This window comes from Rattus norvegicus, chromosome X (assembly GCF_021556685.1).
Source record: "Rattus norvegicus strain SHRSP/BbbUtx chromosome X, alternate assembly SHRSP_T2T, whole genome shotgun sequence".
Lineage (NCBI taxonomy): Eukaryota > Metazoa > Chordata > Mammalia > Rodentia > Muridae > Rattus > Rattus norvegicus.
Window position 1 is genome coordinate 15,722,329 of NC_141554.1, and position 21,697 is coordinate 15,744,025.

Below are 21,697 nucleotides of genomic sequence, written 5' to 3' on the forward strand. Positions count from 1 at the left end.
AGGAGGACTCTAGATTATTTCCTTGTTTACAGGAAAATAGGACATATTAAAGACATAGAGGCACAGTTTAAAAAACAATTCAAGGGGTTGGGGATTTAGCTCAGTGGTAGAGCGCTTGCCTAGGAAGCGCAAGGCCCTGGGTTCGGTCCCCAGCTCCGAAAAAAAGAACCAAAAAAAAAAAAAAAAAAAACAATTCAATCAGCTGAGTATTGTAGAACCCATCTGAATCCCTGTACATTGTGCACTAAAGAAGGAAAATTTCTAGAAGTTCAAGGGTAACCTAATCAACATAGTGAGATCCAGGCCAGCATGAGCTACAGAGACCCCCCTCTCAAAAGGAAAAATAAATTCGACTCTCCTGAAACTACAAAATATAAAACTGGTTTCTAGTTTACTGAGACAAGGGTAGGGATATAGCGCAATGATAGAATGCTTGTCTAGAACTATGTAAAGCCTTAGGGGGAATTTTGAACTGGGAGTGGTAACTCATGCCTGTAAATCCCAAAGGAAGATAAATTTAAAGCCAGCCTCATTTTCAGTGACTTTGAGGCCAGCCTGGGCTATATGAAATGTAGTTTTTAAGAAGAAAATAAAAGGTATCAGGCAATATGGTACACATTTGCAGCTCCAGCACTTAGAGGTACAGGCAAGAGCATCAGCCAAGTCACCCTTAGCTTCATAAAGAGTTTCAGGCCACTCTTCGGTATTCAAGAAGCTGGCTCAAACAAAACAACAGAAAATTCAATAAGGCTTTAAAGAAGACAGAGAAACATTGCATTAATTGACTGTAAGACTCAGTATTGTAACGGTGTCTATCCTTCCCACATTAATTGTACCAGTGCAATCTCAATTAAAATTCCAAGCTTTGAAACTGACAGACTAATTTTAAAGTTTACATGAAGAGGTTGGAGAAATGACTCAGAAAATAACTAAGAGGATTAACTATGCAGTCAGGAATCCGAGTTCATATCAGCACCCACATAGCAAGCCAGGTGTTTCCCTCTAACCCCAGCTCCTAGGCAAGCGAAGACAGGGAAATCACTACAACTTGCTGATTTTCAATTTATCCAAGAAAATATGAGGAACAGGTTCAGGGAGAGAACCTGCCTCAAAGGACTAGGTAGAGAGTGACAAGGATACCCAACACTTAACTCATACATACATACATACATACATACATACATACATACATACATAATTATCTTTAATTATTTGTGCCTAGAAACCCACAAATTCAGGAATGGCCAGGATGTTCTTGAACAAAGAACAAGGTCTTATTCAACCAAATATGAAAACTCACTAAGGTATAGTAGTTCAGAAATGCTAAGCTAGACCAACTAAAGAGACAGAACCATAAAGCACTTTTAAACCTAAATAGCTCCTTTCTGTGTAACTAGTAGCATAGCGCAGCAGTGAAGAATGCTCTTACTTTTTAGTATAGCCTGCTAGAACAATTGAATATCTCTAAGAGCCAAACTAACTGGTAGAAGGCAGGGCTTCTTAACAAAAGAGAATGGACTCCTACTTTACATGATAAGAAAAAAAATTCTTACACAATAAAATATGAAAGACAAAACTATAAACTTTAAGAATTTCTGTGTGATTTGTGATGCAGTTTAGTTTATCAGAAATATTGCTTGGGTTGCTGTATAAGAAATTCCTAGAAACTTGCCTGATACTAAGCACTAAGCACTTAAAACAGGCTAATGCGTAACAAATCAGGTTGCAAAACAGGCCTGCCTTGACTCACAATCCCTTGATCAACACCCTGAATCTCACAACCATGTATTAAGACTTCTGACCCTTATATCAGCTAATGTGGACCCAAGGAACACAGCAGTTTTAACATAAGCCTGTAGTCTTAAGCCATTCCTAAGGGTTGTCATGAAAGCCGAAGAAGCCTCTTTATGTCCATGATGTCCAGAACTGAGGAGGGATAGTCATCCTGTTGTGTGTAGCCGTCAAATGACTTTTTCTCTTTTTTCAACATAAAACTATGATTAACTTTGTTGGATTTTTCCCCCCTTTCTTCCTTTCTTCCTTCCATTCTTTCCTTCTTCTCTTTGTGTACTAGGCGAGTAGCTTGCATTGCCATGGAGAAGACCAAACAAGAGCAGCAGGCCAGCTGTACTTGGTTTGGCAAGAAAAAGAAGCAGTACAAAGATAAATATTTGGCAAAGCACAATGCAGGTAGGAAAAGCATGTCTGTTTCTGAGGCGGGGTCCAACATCTCCGAGACCTAAACAGATACAGCATTTACATTTGCTCTTCAGAGTTCTCTTTCCAGAACATTGTAGCCTACAAGACCTTGACCAACTTGCAGATGTGTTCAGAAGCCGTGCCTCCTACCAGTTAGTTTGTAGAGCTCTACTTTCTAGGACAGAGGTGCTGTTGGGAGGTGGCACCCCTCTATGATGAAAGGAGCTCCACAGGCTAAGTCCTCCCATGAGAAATAAGTGCTGGGGTGCGCTGAGTCCCTGGGGTTCTCTCCTCTCTGACAGACAGACATTGTCCTTAAGAGGATAACCGTCCCTCCTAGTTCCTCTTAGTTCTTGGATTTGGACCCCTGACAAATATTAGAGACAAAGATACACAGAAGGGCTGTGCTACAGAGGGTTCTGTAGCTGATTTGAAAGGGCATGGGTAACATGGATACTAACTTGGGTTAGTTTCTATGACTATTCACCTTCCCCCATTGTACTTTCTTTTTTTTTCCATCTTTAATAAATTGGGTATTGCTTATCTACATTTCAAGTGTTATTCCCTTTCCTGGTTTCCATGCCAACATCCCCCTAACCCCTCCCCCTTCCATTCTATATGGGTGTTCCCCTCTCAACTTCTCAAAAACACAAGGTGATTAGCTAGGCTCTCCCCTCTGACTGTATTGAAGCTGGGGTTCAACTGAATCATGGGGTTGACTGTTGTGTTAAAACTGAAATGCTCACCAAGTAAAGTGTGATCGGTTCTTGCACTTGAATTCCCAGAAGACTCACAGGATATCATTTAAGCTGAAAGAAAATATGTGACGGTATACTTAATTTCATTGACTTCTCAATAAGGGACTTTTCCTGAGGAATTAAAGCTTAGCATTAGCTTTGTTTCCAAGATTTCAGAAATAACTCCAAACTATCAAGCACTTGGCCCAAAAAAGCCCAGTGACTGCAGTCATCCATGTGCAATTCAGTCCATCTCTCTCTGGGAAATCTAGAAAGCAGCATTCTCTGTGCAGCATTCCAGCATGCATCAGCATGTGCTTGGAAAAGTTCTTTAAGACTTCTGCAGTCTCCTTTCTTAACCAGAAATTAAATGTAAGCATTTGTGAACTGCCGTATAATCCAGAGTGAATGTGAATTTCCACATGGATTAAACTGGAATGCTCAGTTAAATGAGGGCTTTTTGCCTTCCCACCAGTTACATTATGCACACTTATTCCCAATGAGGAGTATACTTGGTTTTGTATTACCACGGTGCACTAGCCACACAATGGCTTTTGTGTTTGTTTCATAAAGGAAAGAAATACATAAAGCCATGTATGTAAATAGACACTAGCAACCACTCTGTTCAAGTGGCACTGTTTGAGAAACTAAGTGTTCAGCATCAGCACAAGGTAGCTTAGCTGAGATATCAGACTTACTGCCAAGTCTTCTTACTTGCCTTCTCTTCTGTCTGCTTCCACTAGTCTAAGACAATCGAACCAGCACACAGGAGATTAGTTAAATCTAAATCACATTAGTTAAATACAAAACAATTAATCAGCTGGGAATTGTAGTAAAGTATTTGCCTAGCATATGCAAGGTCCTAGGTTCCATCCCCAGCATCCAAATGAGAGAGGAAATTTTCTAATTTAACTTGTCATTTGTATAGTGTTAAATGATATATAAATACTGATGACACTAAATTAATTCAAACCTACAAAAGCAAAGAAATAGCCAGGTAAATCTGCTAATATTTCATTATTTTTATACTCTACTAATTGGAAGGCATGTAGACATGAGTATTCACTTTGTCGGTATTCTTTAACTTGACTCTGAGGATAACTAAGTGAATTGATCAGAAAACCTGACCTCTCTAACTGTTGACAAAGACTTAATGAAATCATTGGTCGAAGAATTGTGCCAGAGAATCAATATCCAGTCTGACAACTAGTGGTTCTCATTTCCTATGGTTCATGTTTTCTGTTCTTGGAACACTGGGTATCACTGTGCTCCTTCCATCATACCCATTTGGATCCCCAGTGGTTAGTGTAAACTATTCCTGCAGATGTGACTATCAACCTAATAGGCAACATGAGTCAAGATCATTAGTTCACCCAAGCGAGTGTATGACTTAGCTCACTGAGGCCTTCAAACCAAGCAATTAGGTTAGCCTGTCAAGGCAGTCCTTTCTAATGCTAAACCTCAGTGGATCTAAGGTTCTTTCACTGCTCAGCCTGGCAAAAAGGTACCCTCGTGGTAGATCTGAGTTATCTTGCAGTACCCTATGTCTCAGGCTGTAGCTCCCTGAGAAACACTCCCTGTCCAGGTTGGAAAGTATTTATCCTTGATTTTAGACAATGGGATACAATTGTTTTCCTCTCCATTCTTTGGCCTGACATCCCCATATCTCAGAACCATGTGCCAAAGTTCTCAAAAAATCCAACTAAGGAAAAGTAATCTTAATTGCACAGGGGACAAGGCCACCACTCTTTTTGTTGCCCTTAGTATTTTCCTAACCATTGACCTCCTCTAGGCATCCAGATAGTCCTTGTCGTGCTTGAGGGATTGTCCTACCTGTCCATGTTTATGGCCTTCAAAGGAGTCTGAGTACCTTGGAAGGAAGGTCTTTGCATACCACTTACATTTCTTTCTAAACCTTTGTGTTTCTGCTTGTCTGTGAGTCCCTAGACAGAAAAGTGCTGTCAGGGTTCCTTCCCTGCAGAGTCATGAGCTCTCCTTCCTTTCTCTATTCTGTCCTGTCTGCAATAAACCTGCCCAACTAAGCTTAGCATTTCTTTCTGTCACCTTCTTTCTCTTCAGCACTCCTCTACTTTATTGATGAACGTTTCTCTCTTGTTTATCCTAAAATCCAGAAGAACCCATTGTTTATTGTGTTGCAAGAAACCAGGCTGTCAGCAGACAGTTGTGTACTTTGGCTAGGATGAGATTCCCTCATGAATTATCAGATTACCCATATAAAGAATTGCTGTAAAATACTGTTAGCCTCTATGCTATGACAACTTGGAAATAGTGTATTATTTCATCGCAACAACTAGCCAGATACCCACAGATCAAACTATACAGCTCAAGGATTTCTTTCAGAAACTGACTATGAAATACAGCTACTCTGTTCTTTCTGTGGTGTGCAGTAATTCAAAATAAGGCTATGGGTTTTGTTACCCATACCAAGCCTTTGAAAATTCACCACTCATTGATGACAAGCTCTAAATTTTATAATCAAAGCTGGAAATGACTTGTATGATCAAGTAAAATAAAGATTAGAGACTTTATCAACAACACCAAGAATGGAAATAATACTATCCAAATCTATTTTTTTTATCACCAGGAAAATTCCCACATCTAATTAAAGCAGAATCCTGATCAAACTGTGCAGCCTACATTCTACATAGTACAATGGCATAAATACATATTATTTTACTCAGTATTTAAATAATTTTATGATACCACATTTGAAAATCAGGTTATGTAACATAAAACTTTGGGTTTTCAACATCCCTTGGCAGAGTAATGAATGCAACAACACTAAGCCACTTCCTTCCTTTGGGAGTGTGGGTTGGCTGATGTCCGTCTTAGATGGACATTTCATTCCCTCTTATCCCTGTATACCCACATGCCCCAGATTTTTTGCCTGGCTCCCTTCATTCAACCACATTAGCTATCTGGTCACTACAGACCTGCAGTATCCACTCTGGGCTAGTGCCACTATTTGAAATTCATTCTTAGGAGTTTTTGTTTGGGGGTTGTTTGTTTGTGGTTTTGTTTTGTCTTTGGGGGCTTTTCTGTGCAATATTTGAAGCTATTTACAGCCTTCCAAGTAGAGGCAAGGATTCAATGTTAACTGCTTGGTTTTTTCCTGCCAATATAGTTGCTTAAATACTTAAGTGCCTGAAATGTTAAGTAGCTTACTAGGAAAACAGAGAAATATAAACAAAGTATCCCAGACATTATTTCTAAATTCTTGGGAATAAATGTTTTATGATATTGTAGTATTTATATACAGTTTCTGTAAACACGTGAGACCTGTAGCCACATGCATCTGATGCAAACAGTACTGTCACCTGCTAGACCTGGACTCTGGAGGCACTGAGCTTCTTAAACCCAAGACTTTAAGAAGTCACTTTTAGTTCAAGTTACTGACTTAAACTTTTTAACAAATTACGAAGTCCATCTTCATTTTTTTTCAATGTGAGCCATCAAAACAGTGGTATCTAGGGTCCTGAAAATGCTGCTTACATGGGTATATATGAACTTAGAGGATTTCTGGAATAGTATTCATAGTTATTTTTAAGTTATGCTTAATACTACAAACTGTCCTAAAGAAAAGTGACGTATAACCTGACTGACATTGGCATTTTTTAATAATAAAAGTAGGGATTTAGATATGGCTTGGTGATAGAGTACTTTAGTAGCATATACAAGGCTCTGGGTTTGAGCCCAAGCTCCATAAAATATAATAATAAGAAAATGGGTACACGTAATTAGAAACCACACACAATACAGGAATGCACAAAGTAAAAAAATGAAAGGCTCCTACATTTATCCTCTCTAAAGATGGTTTCTTGTCATTCACACATAAAATTTCTATATACATGCTAGCATATAAAATCCACTACTGGCTTTCATATAAAGGTATGATTGAAGTTGTATTAAAATGAGTTTGTTTCTTAATGTGGTTTATTTACCTTGTGTTTAAAATATTGCATGATAAAGTTTATTTTGTGCCTATTATACTTTTATTTTACTAATATATAAAAAGTCATATTTCAATGACCCCTGTACATTTTTCATGCTGTCTCACTCCCAATGGCCTCTGTGCATGTAAGTAACCTGTTGAATAACTATACCTCTGTGTTTTTAATGATTTCATTTTATTAAGCCCCTTTTTCTTTAATCAGCAAGCAATTTAAACCCTTCATAAGTTCAGTCTTTCAGTACTCTTTTCAAATATCCTGTTTCATTTTGTTTTGTTTTGTTCTGTTTTGTTCCGCAACCCTATGACTATGTGACAATTTTATTTAAACCAGAGTAACCTTTTCATGCTGCTCATTCATGGTTCAAATTCTAATGTTCAACCTATCTGTTGCTTTGTTTGTGGCGTATTGACTGTTATGTTAATCCCTAACTCATGTACTTTTAGATGATGACAAAAACATAAATAAGCAAGACTCACATTAGGGTGCTCTAGAGGGAGAGAGGGGTGTCTCCCTTCCAGAAAACTTTGTGTCATCACCATCTCGTGCTTCAAAAAACACTTGATGGTTTTAATAGTTTAAAACACATAAGCTTACTGTTGCACTTCTTCCCATAAGCTCACTTTTCCTTGATGGGCACAGTATTCAGGACAGTAGGTACAGAAAGCCATACCGTAAGCACTCTGCCTTTACTTCTGTGCTTCCCATCATTCTGTTCCCACTGCAGCACCGTGACGTAGCTCTACCACAGGGAGTGTCGTGTACATTTTTATTTTGTGACCATGACATCCTGCAAATGTTTCTCCAATATAAGCTATTGCTAGAGAATATGATCTAAAATTTTTTTCCTTAACTTTTATAGAATCAAACTATCAAAAGAAGAGAAATGCACACAGACCCATTAATATACACTAACCTTTATTTTAATATATTATATTGCTTTCCCTGTATATTTTGGGAATGGTGCTTTTTGTTCAATTTTGTGCTTGTGATCTGTTGCACTCCATGGTATCTTGTTTTGCATCATAAAGTTTTGTTCCTGCGCAGATCACAAGTGAAAAGGACTAAGCTGATTCTCAAGATCACGTGGCCATATTAGTGCAGGCAGGGAGCAGACACTCTCTGAATGATTCAACCACAGAATCCGTTTTACTAGAACACTTCAGCCCCTTAAAGTCCTGGGAGAACTCAATATTTTAAGAAGAAACTTCACTCTGTACCAGGGCTGGGAGGCAGGGGTACAGGAAACACAGGTGTAGAAGCTCAGCTTTCTCAGGAGAATTTTCAAACATGTGTGAGAATCAGATCCCATTGAACTTCGACAGCAATGATAATTCACTATAATAATTTCCCCATATTGCTTGAAATTGTTCTCATCATAGCGTTGTTAAGAGGCAGGTTTCAGAAACATATTTTTAAGGTCTTTCTTTCTCAAAGGTCTCAAAGCTCAGACTGTTCATGGTTATTTCCATCCTGTTCATCCTGATTTACCACATAGCTTCCTCTATAATTAATGGCTGACATGGTTTCTGGGCCAGGAATGCATGTTTCCCTACTTAACGTCCCAAGACCTCAGTTACAGTAGACTGTGAAATATTCAATTAAAAGCTTGTAAAACTCCTTGCAGAACTTAGCTTTGACAGATTCTAACATGCTGCCTTCATCAAGTCATACGAAGTAGTAAAAAGCAGTGCAATGAAATACAGACCTGGGTGACCATGCATTTCTCACCCTTCTTTGGAAGCGCTCAGCTGGCCCTCCCTCGCTTGACTTCAGTTGCACCCATGCTCCACTTGTGTTGGTCGCTGCCCATAGAACTTTTCTTTTTAGTATTGCCGGTTTCTTAGAACTGTGAAACTATGAACAGCATGTGGTTCTGAGTGAATTCAAATGATTTGTTGGAATACTGCATGAAAAAAAAAATAACATGATATCCTCTAGAATTGGACTTTCCTGCATGTACTCATCGTCTCTTTGGTTGGTTCTTGAGTCATTTTCATGGGCTTAAAAATGAGACTCTCTCCTGTACTGGCACTATGAATTCAAGCACATGTAAGCTACATGTCATAAGCAGGATTCGTGGTGTTACTGTAACTTAATCTTTCCAAGAAAATTGTAATTCACCTACATGAGTTAGCCATTCCATAAATTTATCTTTCTTCTAAATCTTTGCGTTTTAGTGTTTGATCAATTAGATCTTGTCACGTATGAAGAAGTAGTGAAACTGCCAGCGTTCAAAAGGAAAACATTAGTCTTATTAGGTAAGTTATGCTGTATGCTTATTCTTACCTCCAAAGTGTTTTACACATGTTACTACTAGTCATTAACTTTTCCATTGTTGCCCACATCACTTAGGTGCACATGGTGTTGGGAGAAGACACATCAAAAACACCCTCATCACAAAGCACCCGGAGCGCTTCGCGTACCCCATTCCGCGTAAGCAGCGGCTCGGTCTCTTTGAACTCTTTTTCTCCCGTCGCATTCTTTTCATTGTAATGTGTATATTTTTTCCAATTACAAAAACAGTAACTGTTTACTATAGAAAATGTATAGAAACACTGAAGAAAATAAGGTAATTCCAACTTCATTTTTCCAAATTATAAGTACTCCATGGGAAGTTGCAGCATTAGTCTTATCCATTTTGTTGGCAGTATGTTTTCTCTGATGCAACTATGCTTTGTGTACTCATTATCTATATTATTGACTTCTTATCAGTTTTCAAAGCCCAGTCCAGGTACTATCTGTTGTCTGGAATAATGAATTCAGATCTGCAGGATTTTTCGATCCCCCTTACTAGTCTACTTCGTATTCTCGACCCCTTACCCTCTTCCATTTCCTCAGCTGTAAAATGAAATAACCGCATGGTTGTAAAAAGGCTTCAAGACTGTGTACTGAAGCAGATGGCAGCTAATTCATAACTCTCTGACCTATCATTTTATTGTTTACATCATTATTCTACAGGTTAGGCAAAGCAAATGAAAAATTATTCTAGAGCTACAGAAGTAACCAGGGACAGAGTTACTCCTCTCCACCACTGAAGAGTGAAAATAGCACTCACTAGACAAATTATCAACAAATAAGCATGGTTATGTTTCAGTAGAACTTTAAGACGGAGTCTGGAGAAATGGCTCAGTAACTAAGAGCCCTTGCTGCTCTAGTGGAGAACTCAGGTGTGGTTCCCAGTACCCACATGTCAGCTCACAGGGGTCTATAACTCCAGGTCCAGCGTATCTATATCTAATGCCCTCATCCTGACTCTGTAGACACACACATACACACACACACACACACACACACACACACACACACACACACACACACACACGGGCACTGGTGTGCATGTAAACAAAATACTCCTGCACTTAAAATATAAATCTTAAAAACAAAAATTTTAAAGGAAAGCAGCCACAGTAGTACACACCTACAGCCCCAGCACTTGAGGCTGAGACAGAAGGATTGTCATGGGCTTGAGTACAGCTGGAGCAACATACCAAGTACGAGGCTAGCCAAGCCTACAAAGCAAAACCTTGTCTCAAAAAAAAAAAAAAAAAACCACAACAACAACTCTGAAAGACAATTTGGTCTATAAACCAATTCACAACTTCCCTGCTTCACCTTTTGTTTTCATTCTTCTATGATAATCCTACCCAAACCTCTTTAAGCCCATTTGTTTCCAGTACAGTGTGTCTTTTGCTGTATGCTAGCATCCTCATTTACAAAGTATTATAGACTAAGACTTTCAACATCTGAACTGTCCTATCCAGTAGTCTTTTGTGGCTCTTCAGCCATTGAAATGTGGCTCATGGGACTAAGAAACTGAATTACTTCACTATCATTCATTTGAATGTGAATAACCACACATAGTTGTCCATTCTTTTATTCTTTCTTCTTTCTGCAAGAGACGAAAGTAAGGACAGTGAGTTATGTTAGTCTTGGGCCATTCTATTAGTGATATTTTTATTGTGATAAAATATTCTGACCAGAGTAACTTACAGAAAAAGGACTTTGTTTTAGCTTACAGTTCCAGAGGGATAAGATGCCATTGTACTAAAGGGGTGGGAGGATAGCAACAGAGCAAGAAGCTGAGAGATCATATTTCTAACCTCAAACACAAAGCAGAGAGAGCAAACTGGAAGAGGGAGAAGGCTATGAACTATCCAAGCCTATCTTAAGTGAGACACTCTCTCTAACAAGGGTCAACCTCCACAAACAGTTCCACCCACAGGAGACCAAGTATTCAAATACATGATCCTATACAGCCATTTTTCATTCAAAACACCACAATCACTTCATGTCTTTCCCCCTGGGGTGGCATGAAATATGTCACAACACTGAAATATTCACCAAACAAGAAAAGGCAACTAATATGCTGATATGCACAGATAAATATGATTTTTAAATTGCTTTGTTTTAAAATCTGCAATGTTATTGGAAATGGGAACAGGGGATATGAGACACTCTAAAAAAAACAACAGCCTTTTTTTCTTTTTGAGACAGGGTCTCTTGTATCCCAGGCTGGCCTTGAACATGTAATCTTCCTGTTGCCACCTCTCAGGTGATGGCTTTGCAGCTGTGTGCTATAATTAAGCTGTGGGTTAATGAGCTTTTAAGAAACAATTGAGGAGCTAAGGTTATAGAGCTCAGTAGTAGAGTACTTACCTAACATACACGTCAACATACATGAACATCTAGATCCCAGTGCACACATGCGCACACACACAGTGATTGAGTTGAATAGGTCTGTTGGGAGTATAATTCACCAATCCAGCTGTTTAAACCTCTCATGGATGTAACTTTTCAGATACAACCAGACCTCCAAAGAAAGATGAAGAAAATGGCAAGAATTATTACTTTGTATCTCATGACCAAATGATGCAAGATATCTCAAATAATGAATACTTGGAGTACGGCAGCCATGAGGATGCAATGTATGGGACAAAACTGGAGACCATTCGGAAAATCCATGAGCAGGGGCTGATTGCGATTCTGGACGTGGAGCCTCAGGTAATGTCCAAGCCACCCTGAACGCACTCCATCTTGCCTGCATGCTCAAAAGCTCAGATTCTGAAATCCAAAATTCCATCAGAAAGTTTTGGGTCACAGAAGTAATTCTCTAAGTTTAAGTACTCAAGACTTCCTGGGTCACCAGTCTAGAATGCAAAGTAACCTGTCACTGAACTCAGCGGACACAGATGCATTTAAGAAGCAAATTCTTCTTTTCTACAGCTTATCCGCAGATACTCGGTGAAGCACACATTTGGGCCTGTGCCTTCCAAAAATCCCACACTGGCCTGACCTCAGGATGGGGCTCTGGCAATTGTTATCATGGCAGCCCACCTCTGTTCTCCTGGCACAGCCATGCTGAACCAGTAGAGCATCTGCCACTATCTCACATTGATTGCTTATAAGAAACTGATTCTGAGGTCTGGATATGAAACAGCCATAGCTTACTGAAAGCCAGTGCGAGTGAGCCCAGTGTTAGACGGAGCAGGGATTTAAGAGCCCAGGTGGCTCTCAGCCTCTGCTCTTTCCTGAAAGAGAAATGAACTCCAAGAGGACTCAAAATGGAGCTAGGTCAAAAAATCTATTGATTTTATAACCAAGTCTTATGTAGGAAGCAATAGCAATGATGGAACTTGAGAAAGAGAAGACCAAACACTCCACGTAGGGATTGGCATCATCTCAGCTGAGCAGTAGGGTGGGCACATGTTAGCACAAACAAGCAAAATGGAAGTGCTGACAGGCTGACTTTTCATGCCTGAGCATAAGCCCAGGTGGGGCTTAAAGCACAAGGAAAAGGCCTCAGGAATGATAGACATCAGAGGAGGTTACAGGACAGGCAGATGGGGAGGGACCCTTAGTGACTCAGAGCTACCATTGATAAGATGGATCTATAACCCGCACGTTTCATTGCTTAGATGAGAATGGGCATACCACCTGCTAAGATGTGGAGACGTGCTCCTGGTGGAGCAGACTCTGCTTCAGCAGGAAGAGGCTTATGTACCCATCCCAGGCAGGGCCGCTCTCCTTGGGTTCCACACTGGTCTTCACCTGAACGTCGTTTTCTGCTGGTAGTAATGTCTCTAGCAATTGAGAGGCCACTGCATGAGACTTGCTCTCATAGCCATCTCTAAGTGCTAGAACAGTCTGTGTGACCTGGGCACTGATGGCTCAGTGTCTGAGCTCCAAGATTCTAACCCATGGCCAATAGGTTCATCCATTTCCAATCCAAGTGGGCTTCTTATACTCAGAAGTTTGGAAATCACAAGATCTGGTTAGGGGATAGGGTGGAGTACGAGATTAGGGTAACCACTGTGGTTCACTTAACGGTTAACTTGGACCTATATAGAACTAAATATGATGATGTGTAACGCAGATTGATCTTTGTTTAACTACTAATCCCTCCTTACTAGGGATTGGAAAAATCTTCTGGCCAGGGGTGGCTAGAGGCAAAGTCTCAATCCTGGTCCTGGTCTTCGACATCCTCTCCTTGGGTTCCACACTGGTCTTCACCTGAACGTCGTTTTCTGCTGGTAGTAATGTCTCTAGCAGTATGCTGGCTGCAGGGCTCCTCAGATCCCTCTGCATTACCTCAGGCCACTTCCAAGGGCTTTCTGCCTTCCCTGCTGCTGCTGCTGCTGCCACCGCCGCCGCCAACACCACCACCACCACCACCACCACCGCTGCTGCCGCTGCTGCTCCACTCATAGCACCCAGTTCTCCCTGTCCCCTTGCCCTTGCACAGCCATGCACTGCTCTGCACTGCTGAGCGGGAGAGCCATCTCTCAGCCTCCTCAGGATGTCCACAGCCAATCCTTTCCCCATTGCACTTGGCCCGGCACCTCCTCCTGCCAGGTCCACTGGCCCCTGCTGCTCTGACTGCTGGATGAGCTCACCTGCGCTCCTCTCCTGCTTCCTGTTTCCCCTCCTCTCACAACCGTGATCTTTCAGTTTTACTGGCCTCTGAAGGCAGGTCCTAGGCATCCTGGCCTCTGCCCTAGCCGCTATGGGGCTGTGGCTCTGGGGACAAGGATGGCCCAGGGCCATCTGGCCCCTGTATGGACTGGTTGACCACTCTGGTCCCAGGCTCTCCTGCCCAGTCTAGACTCCTAGCTGGATGCCATATGGCAGTAGAACCAGGGATATGTATGGAGTCCATACTAACAGGGCTCTCCTGGGCCTCCCTGCCCTCAGCCCTCTCTCTCTCCAGGGCTGGGGAACACCCTCATCCTGCTTTCAGGATTGCAGGGGCCATGAGTGACTTACTTTCAGACAGGACCTTGTTCTTAGAACATTTTCCTCCGTGCCTCTTTCCCACCCCAGCTGGTTAGATTGACAGTCTGATTCAACACACTCGTACTGAGCACCAATATGCCAGGCTATGTGCCCAGAGCCAAAAGTGCTAAAGAGTGAAAGCTGGTGAGGATGAAATTCCTTCCTGCATGTGCCTCAGAAAATATCCAAAGGAGGGAAAGCAACCTGTGCCTTTTCTTGTTTTAATCTGCTCAACATCTACTCCAGCTGAAGCCATTTCTCCCATGGGTGGCCTCATGGATTACCACCTAACACTGGTGCTCAGTTCCCTTCAGACATGTCTAATGCTTTGTTCTATCTTAATTTATTTAAGACAGTTGAGGCTAAATTGAAGTACCAATACTAAATAAGAAGGTGTGGTGGTCCAACTTCAAATCTAGAGGATCCTGGCAGTAATACTAAGCCAGAAAAAAAATAAACCAGTAACCTGGCTGCTTTCACATTAGCAAGGAATTGTATTCCTATACTGCCAGTCCTGGTAACCTTAAGGAACTCTATCAGTATCTACTGCCATAGACAAAGAAAACAGACTTGAAGCGATTGTGATCAACATTTTCCAGCTGGTAGAAAGTGAGGTTTGAACTGTGTTGGGTTTTGCTTTAAACTTTATGATCAGTCCCAACCTTTTGTGTCATCATAGGCAAGGTAACTCTGGGCACCCTCTAGGTCTCCCACCTTGTGCATAACAGTACAGTTTAAACCTGGATTTTTTTTCTTTTAACATGTGGGAAAGTCTATAGGGTAATGAAACCTGAAAAAATTCTATAAAACTCATTTTCATGGAAATAAAACTATAACTTAAGGAGTAAATCTATATCAGTAAGGCAGAAACCATAGAATAATAAGTGTATTATATAATGGGAACTTAATATAATGGTTTTTAACTTGAACTGCATTCTTATTTACCAATCAGAAGTATTACAAAGTTACTGCTACCCACTGGGCATACCCATGCTCGGGAGGATAAGGCAGGAGGATCATAAATCCAAGGCCAGCCTAGACCGTATATCCAGACTCTACGTTAAATATGGTTAATAGCAGATTATTTGTAGCTTTGCCTTTGCCCAAAGGGAGAAAAGTTGTCATCCAGAGATAAATCTCAAACTTAGTAGGAATCTTGAACTTGAAAAAGAAAAATAGTCAGGGGCTTGGGACCTAGCTCAGTGGTAGGGGTGCTGCTTAGCATTGCGGGAGGATATTAGATTCCCTCCACAGTACGAAAACACAAACTAGAACCAGAGGCTGTTCTGCTCTCATTAGCATGGTGGAGTTACTGTGCTCTTCCCGAAGCCCCGAGTCTGTGTACAGGAGCAGCTAGGCTGCTGTCCTGTATATTTTGTAGCTTTGCAATCTACTTTAGTCTAATGAGACCTGTACCTTACTTAGGTCCTTGGTTCAAATGAGTTCTTTTCCCTTGGCAATAATAATATGAGATTAATTCTTGCCCATAGGTAAAGGAAATACAAAAATGAATTTTATCTCCATAAATTACCTTTCATAAATGAACAATACTTTTTAAGTCTAGTATGAATCTAGTAATTATTTGAATCCAGTATGTTTCCCATAATTTTTCTATAGAATTTTCTTTCTCTGACTCCCTCCCTCCTCTACCCTCAACTCCCCACCTCTTTCCCTTCCTCCCTCTGTCCCTCTACTTCCTCCTCTTTTTCCTCCCTCCTTCCCTTTCTTCCTCTCCTCACATAAAGATTTACCTGTCACTATTAACAATTTGTATGTCACCTTAAATCCAAGATGTAGAGTTCGTCTTTAACTCTGTTGTTAACCACCTGAGGGAGGGGGCATCCTGTGAGCAGTTCCATTTCCTATCCCTGAAGTGACTGAATCTCAGCTTAGCAGAGCCTGGACCTAACCTGGCTCCCGCTTGAAAACCATAGATCGAGCAGGATATGTTGACAGGGATTGTCAAAAACAAAAGAGGACATGTGTAGTGATGCTGACTAGACAAGAAAATCACAATTGGGATTTGAGGCACATTGGAATTTTGGAAAATGTAATAATATAGGATAGAGATAGAAGGAACATGAAAAAGCAGGGGAACAAATATGTTAACCATAGGAACTACTGCTGTACTTATTGTGAGGAGCATTAATTTGGTCCTAAACTTTGTGTCGTGGGGGAGGGGACCAAAAACCTCTGGCAGTGTGATGAACATGGCCTTCCTTGACGACTGCAGAGTTGAGTTGCGTGGTCCTCCTTGTCTGCTGTAGACTCAGGACAGCACACAGTGCATGTGTGGCTAACCCACTGCGAGCTAAACTGCTGCTTTCGAAGGGATGGTTTCTTTAGACAGTAGCACAATGGCAGGCTAGAAATCGAAAACACCCACAGGATTGGGTGGGTAGCATGGTGGATGACTAAAAAGAAATCCATCTCCCACCTGGCTGTCATTGTCATTGTCCTCTAAGCTCCATTCAGTATAGGCTGTAGGCCCTTCCAGCAGGCACTCAGAGGTAGGTTGGCGAAAAAAGCGAGTAGGATGTTTCCACATCTTAGATGAGAGAGAGACAGACAGAGACAGAGACACAGAGAGACAGGGACAGGGACAGAGGGAGAGGGAGAGAGACTCAGGTCAGTGGAAATGATGAGAAAGCCTTACACCCTACTTGGAATATACCTTCTTTGCTGCCAGAGCATAGGAAGGAAAGAACAAAGACCGAAGGTAATAGTGACAAAGTGGACCTTTCTAAGTGAGGGCCATGTTAGGCTTACCTGAATCATGTGCTCAGTCATAACAGACAAACAAAGAAATGGGCAGCTAGCTAGCTCCATCAGAAATGAACATGGCGGCCTTGGAAACCATTCTTGGAGGGGGACTCTGAGCCTGAGGCTTGACCAATAAACAGCTTTAGGCAAATGAGACAGTGAGCTGGGTTCCCTCACCTACCCAGGCAGTATGTGACCAAACTCTAAAACAAGAATCCTAGTACAGGCAGGACTTAGACTCAAAATCGAGAACCTTTCATATCAGATTGGATATTAGAACTCTGTGTGCTCAGAGTTGCTGAGAGAGCAACAGCTCCCTGGTTAGACCTGCTGCAAAGGCCAGGATAAATGTACTTGTTACATTTACTGTTTTTACATTTTTACTGAACCATAAAGGCAGTTTATAGTGTACCATATTGAGTGTAAGAGAAACGACTGAGCAAGACACAGCCTTTGCCCTCAGACCACCCCCAGAGACTCTTTCCAGTGTGACTGATGGTTACTTTAGGAGCACACAGAAGGGCCTCAGAGCCAAAAGGGGAACGTTCTAGAGAAACTACCACGTGTCCTATCATCAGCACAAGAGGATCAGGTGCCCAAGGTCCAACTCAGTCAATAGAGCATGCCTAGCATGCTTGAAACCCCAGATTCAGCCCCCAGCACTGCATAACACTGGACATGTCGTAATCCCAGCCTTCAGCAGGTGGAAGAGGGAGGGTTGGAAGTACGAGGTCATTCTTCTCTATCTGAGACCATGTTCAAAACAGAACTTTTCAGAAACTAGGTTCTAATGTATTATTCAGCCAAACAGAAAGGACAGTGGGAAAGAAGGGGGAGCGGGAAGTGTAGGTAGCGGAAGCACCAAGCAGAAAGGCCAAGAAGCCAGAAAGAGCTGGACCTTTTCTAGAACTGAAGGTGGTTCAGTAAGGCCAGTCTACCCTGAAATGGAGCAGAGCTAGGCAGGAGTTAAATATGGGACCCAGCCAAGGAATATGTGTTTTCCCTGCAATGTAGAAGTGGGCCGTTGAAGGGCCGCTCAGAAAGATCAGCTAACCGTGGGTTGGACTATGGATTTAAAAGCCCCTAAAACTAGAGGCAGAGAATCAGTCTAAAGGTTATTACTAGAAACCAGGCTAAGGTTGGAGCACAAGAAACGGGAAGGAAAACAAAAGCAAAGAGCGTTTACAATGCAAAATATATAGGTAACAAAATAGACGTGTTTGGGTCTTGTTTAAAGAGCAACAAGCAGTAACTCCAGGCCAGTACAGAAGGGTTGTCTGTTTGAAACCAGCCTGTAAATACTTGTTTCTGGGGAAAGAAAACTAAAATTAAACAGAGAGCAGCAAGCTGTTTACTTCTGATGCCTATGAATCACGCACATGTCAGTCATGTGTGGATTATATACCTGAATGTGGTCAGCTTTGTCCTGGATTAGATATTTATAACCTCTGAGAATCTCATGGCTTCCCGGGGAGGAACAGAAACAGGGAGCCTTCCCAGAGCCTGTTCCTATGCCACCTCATCACAGCCCAGGCACACATCTAAGCAAATTAATGACTTGCACAGATTTGCCGCCTTTTGGAAAGGTACTAGAAGGAACCTCAGAGGGCCTTCCACTTGAATGCCATGTCCTCACATGGGTCAAGACATTGATCACAACCACAGTGTGTTTATTGGCAAGACCTCATGATTGCAGCCCTGAACAAGGGTCTGTCTCCCTTTCTTCCTTGAGTTCCGGGGGGGGGGGGGGCTTTCATCAGAAGGCCTGTGTAAATGTGACTACAGCCCACACAGTGACAGTGGCCAAGATTTGCTTTCTTTGGTTAGCAACTGGCAGTTGGATATGTGACAAACTGGGTTCCTGATCAGTGCGAAGCCAGCCTGAAGATCCAAGTCCCCAGAATGCATTTCCCATCAACTACAATTCAGGTTTTATCAAATCACCAGGTTTAAATGAACACAAATGCACATATAAGCTGTAAGATTCATAACAAACAGGTCCAATTTGTCAGCTCTTATTTTCCAAGCTGTTGTCCACCCTTTAGGAGGAAAGCAATACACAACGTATCAAGTTGGTACTTTTAATTTTATCTTGCCAAAAACTGAAGCCAAGGCTTTGACGTTTTCAGTTGGGTCACATTTTATAGGGTCCTCTGCATGTTTTCTCGGTTATTGCCTCTTCTAAGTGTCTTCCTTTTCTGCACAGGCATTGAAGGTCCTGAGAACTGCAGAGTTTGCCCCTTTTGTTGTCTTCATTGCGGCGCCAACTATCACTCCAGGTTTAAATGAGGTAAGAGTGAATTTGCCCATCTCCGGATAAGCACACTCTGGGCTAAGGAGTGTAGATGTCTTGCACTGAAGACACCTGGGCAAAGCTCTGCTTTGTCCTTTTGCTGGACACTCTGATTCCCAGAGTACAAGGACCTCATTTAGTATTGGGAATTAGACACATAGGCAGGGTGATTCTTCTGAGATCAGAACAAATTCCAGCCCTATCCCTAGTAGAGCAGGTCTGCCCCAGGAGATGAGATGTGGACTAGACCAGTCAGTGGGACAGCCTGTAGCCTGACTCAATATGTGTGCTTGGGAATTCCAAGGGGAAAGCCCCTCAGTTCCCAAGGACTGAGGTGTTCCATGCAGACTCTTCATTCCATGGCACTGCTCTTCTGCCTCCCTGACAGGACTTTGTTAAGACAGTGGCAGCTCCTGGAGCCAAGAGGGGCTATAAAGAATCTATGGCCTTGATGGGACTGCCCAGGTTCCCTATCTTGTGGAGATGTCTGGAGACTACCAAACCTAGAAATGAGCTGGGCTGGACAGGAACCTCACTTCTCATTTGCCTAGTATGTACACGGCCCTAGGTTCTATCCCCAGCACCACAAAAGGAATAAAATCCTGGGTGCTTTTAAGCCAACTCAAGTCAGCACTTGCCAGAACTGGCTCCAGGTCTTGCCAAGCCCAACAGAGGGTTATTGCCTGGGAAGGTAAGGGTGGCAGCATATGCTGGCAGTGTGATCGCATCTACTTCCTGTGGTCCTGCGCTAGGAAGACACTTCTGTGTAAACTTATCCTGAAGAGCATGAGTTTGCAGATTCTAGAAAGCAGCAGACTCTCAACTGTGTCCAGCAGTTGACCCATTCGTATACTACAGTCAGAGTGCGGCTTGGAAGTTATGTGTGCCTTTCATATTTAGGTTGACCTTTATTGCTCATATTTTCAATATTTGGGGTTTTTTGTCATTTCTTTGGCAAGAGACATATTCCTTTGTAAAATTCTATTTTCCCATGTGTTTTTGGAACTCCTCATTATAGTTAACGTTTTGCCATGGTTACTATGTATTTTTTTCTTGAATTATCATCTTTGCTTTGTTTTTGTTTTTGTTTTGCCTGTTGTCCTGCCCTTTTACTAATTTTCCATAGCTGCCAAAATGGTGCAGAAAATTGCCTGTAAGTACCAGCTAGGAGGTGATGAAATACGGCCTGTGTCTTTTAATGTAGAATGTAGACATTTGGTTCCCATAAATCCTTGCTTTGCTGTAGAATAAAGGCATTTTGTTTTCACTGAGCTAAGCCTGTTCACAGGGGAGGGACAAGCTGCTGCAAAAGAAGCTGACAGAGCCTCACCTTAGAGGATGCAAACACAAGGCAGCTTTGTTCTTCTGCAAAGAGAACTCTGTCTAGCCATAAATTTTCTTGAATGTTTGCATCAGCCCAGCCTTCTGAACAAACCAGAACCTGCTAGCAGCGTCCCAGGCCCAGGACCGCATAGCACAGAGAACCCCCTTGGCACAGAGACTGACTTCTTAGAACTGTGCCAACAGGGACTTGTGGGAAGCGCTCCTGGCTCTGTTGAACACGTTTGCTGAAAGGGGGTTTTGTTTCTTGTGAAACTGAGCCACAGTGAAAATATGCTTTTTCAGGTACAAGCATAATGTGTGTATTTAGCCGTAAAAGGTGACTAGTGACTGAGGTCTTACAACCATTTGGGATAGTTAACACTGATATCCAAAGCATGCTGTGTCCTGCTTTGAAATTCCTGTAGAGGGTGGCTAAACCAGTAGACTTTGATTGGTCAGAGTGCCCAGATAAGGAACACTGGGTTCCTGGCTGCCCTTGTGTCTGTCCCTGCACAGGGCTGAAAGTCTGCTCATACCCTTGCCAAAGAGCTGTGCCCTCAGAGAGCAGGAAGAGGGGTCCTTAGCCAGGGCTGGGTACCTAGAACTCCTTGGTCCCTGAGGGTATCACAGGTTTGGCATCCTCCAGAGATCAGACTCTGTTACCCTGAGCCCCATTTCCCAATCACCCAGTCTCTTGACAATAGATTTATACGTCTAAAAATTCTAAAAGAGGGGTTGGGGATTTAGCTCAGTGGTAGAGCCCTTGCCTAGGAAGCGCAAGGCCCTGGGTTCGGTCCCCAGCTCCGGAAAAAAAAAATTCTAAAAGAACCAGTTTCAGTGAAGCAAACACTTGTTCTTGCAATAGCATTTACTGAGCATATACTATGTGTGTGTGCCACTCTGCTTAGCCCTAGGGCACAGCAATAGCAGAACATAAAAGTTTTTATGCCCTGGTTGAGGAGAGGGGCAATAAGCTAATAAACATAAAGGTATAGATGTGGCCATATATGAATATGGACTAAGGCTAGCCTAAGCTACACAAAGACTCTGTCCCTGTCTCTTCCCAAGGGCAGGGGAATTTTGTGTGTGTGTGTGTGTGTGTGTGTGTGTGTGTGTGTGTGTGTGTGTGTATGTCT

At 42.1% G+C, this 21,697-nt stretch overlaps 1 protein-coding gene across 28 annotated transcripts in view; it reads left to right on the forward strand.

Annotated features, from left to right (window-relative positions):
• Nucleotides 1–21,697, forward strand: part of Cask (calcium/calmodulin dependent serine protein kinase) — a 345,044-nt gene that overhangs the window by 316,872 nt on the left and 6,475 nt on the right. For 14 of the 28 annotated variants that reach the window (XM_087599283.1, XM_087599295.1, XM_087599294.1 and 11 more), the window contains 5 exon segments: nt 2,075–2,190; nt 9,103–9,168; nt 9,263–9,343; nt 11,709–11,911; nt 19,152–19,235. In XM_087599283.1, the coding sequence (XP_087455409.1) occupies nt 2,075–2,190; nt 9,103–9,168; nt 9,263–9,343; nt 11,709–11,911; nt 19,152–19,235 (550 nt within the window). 28 annotated transcript variants of the gene reach the window in all.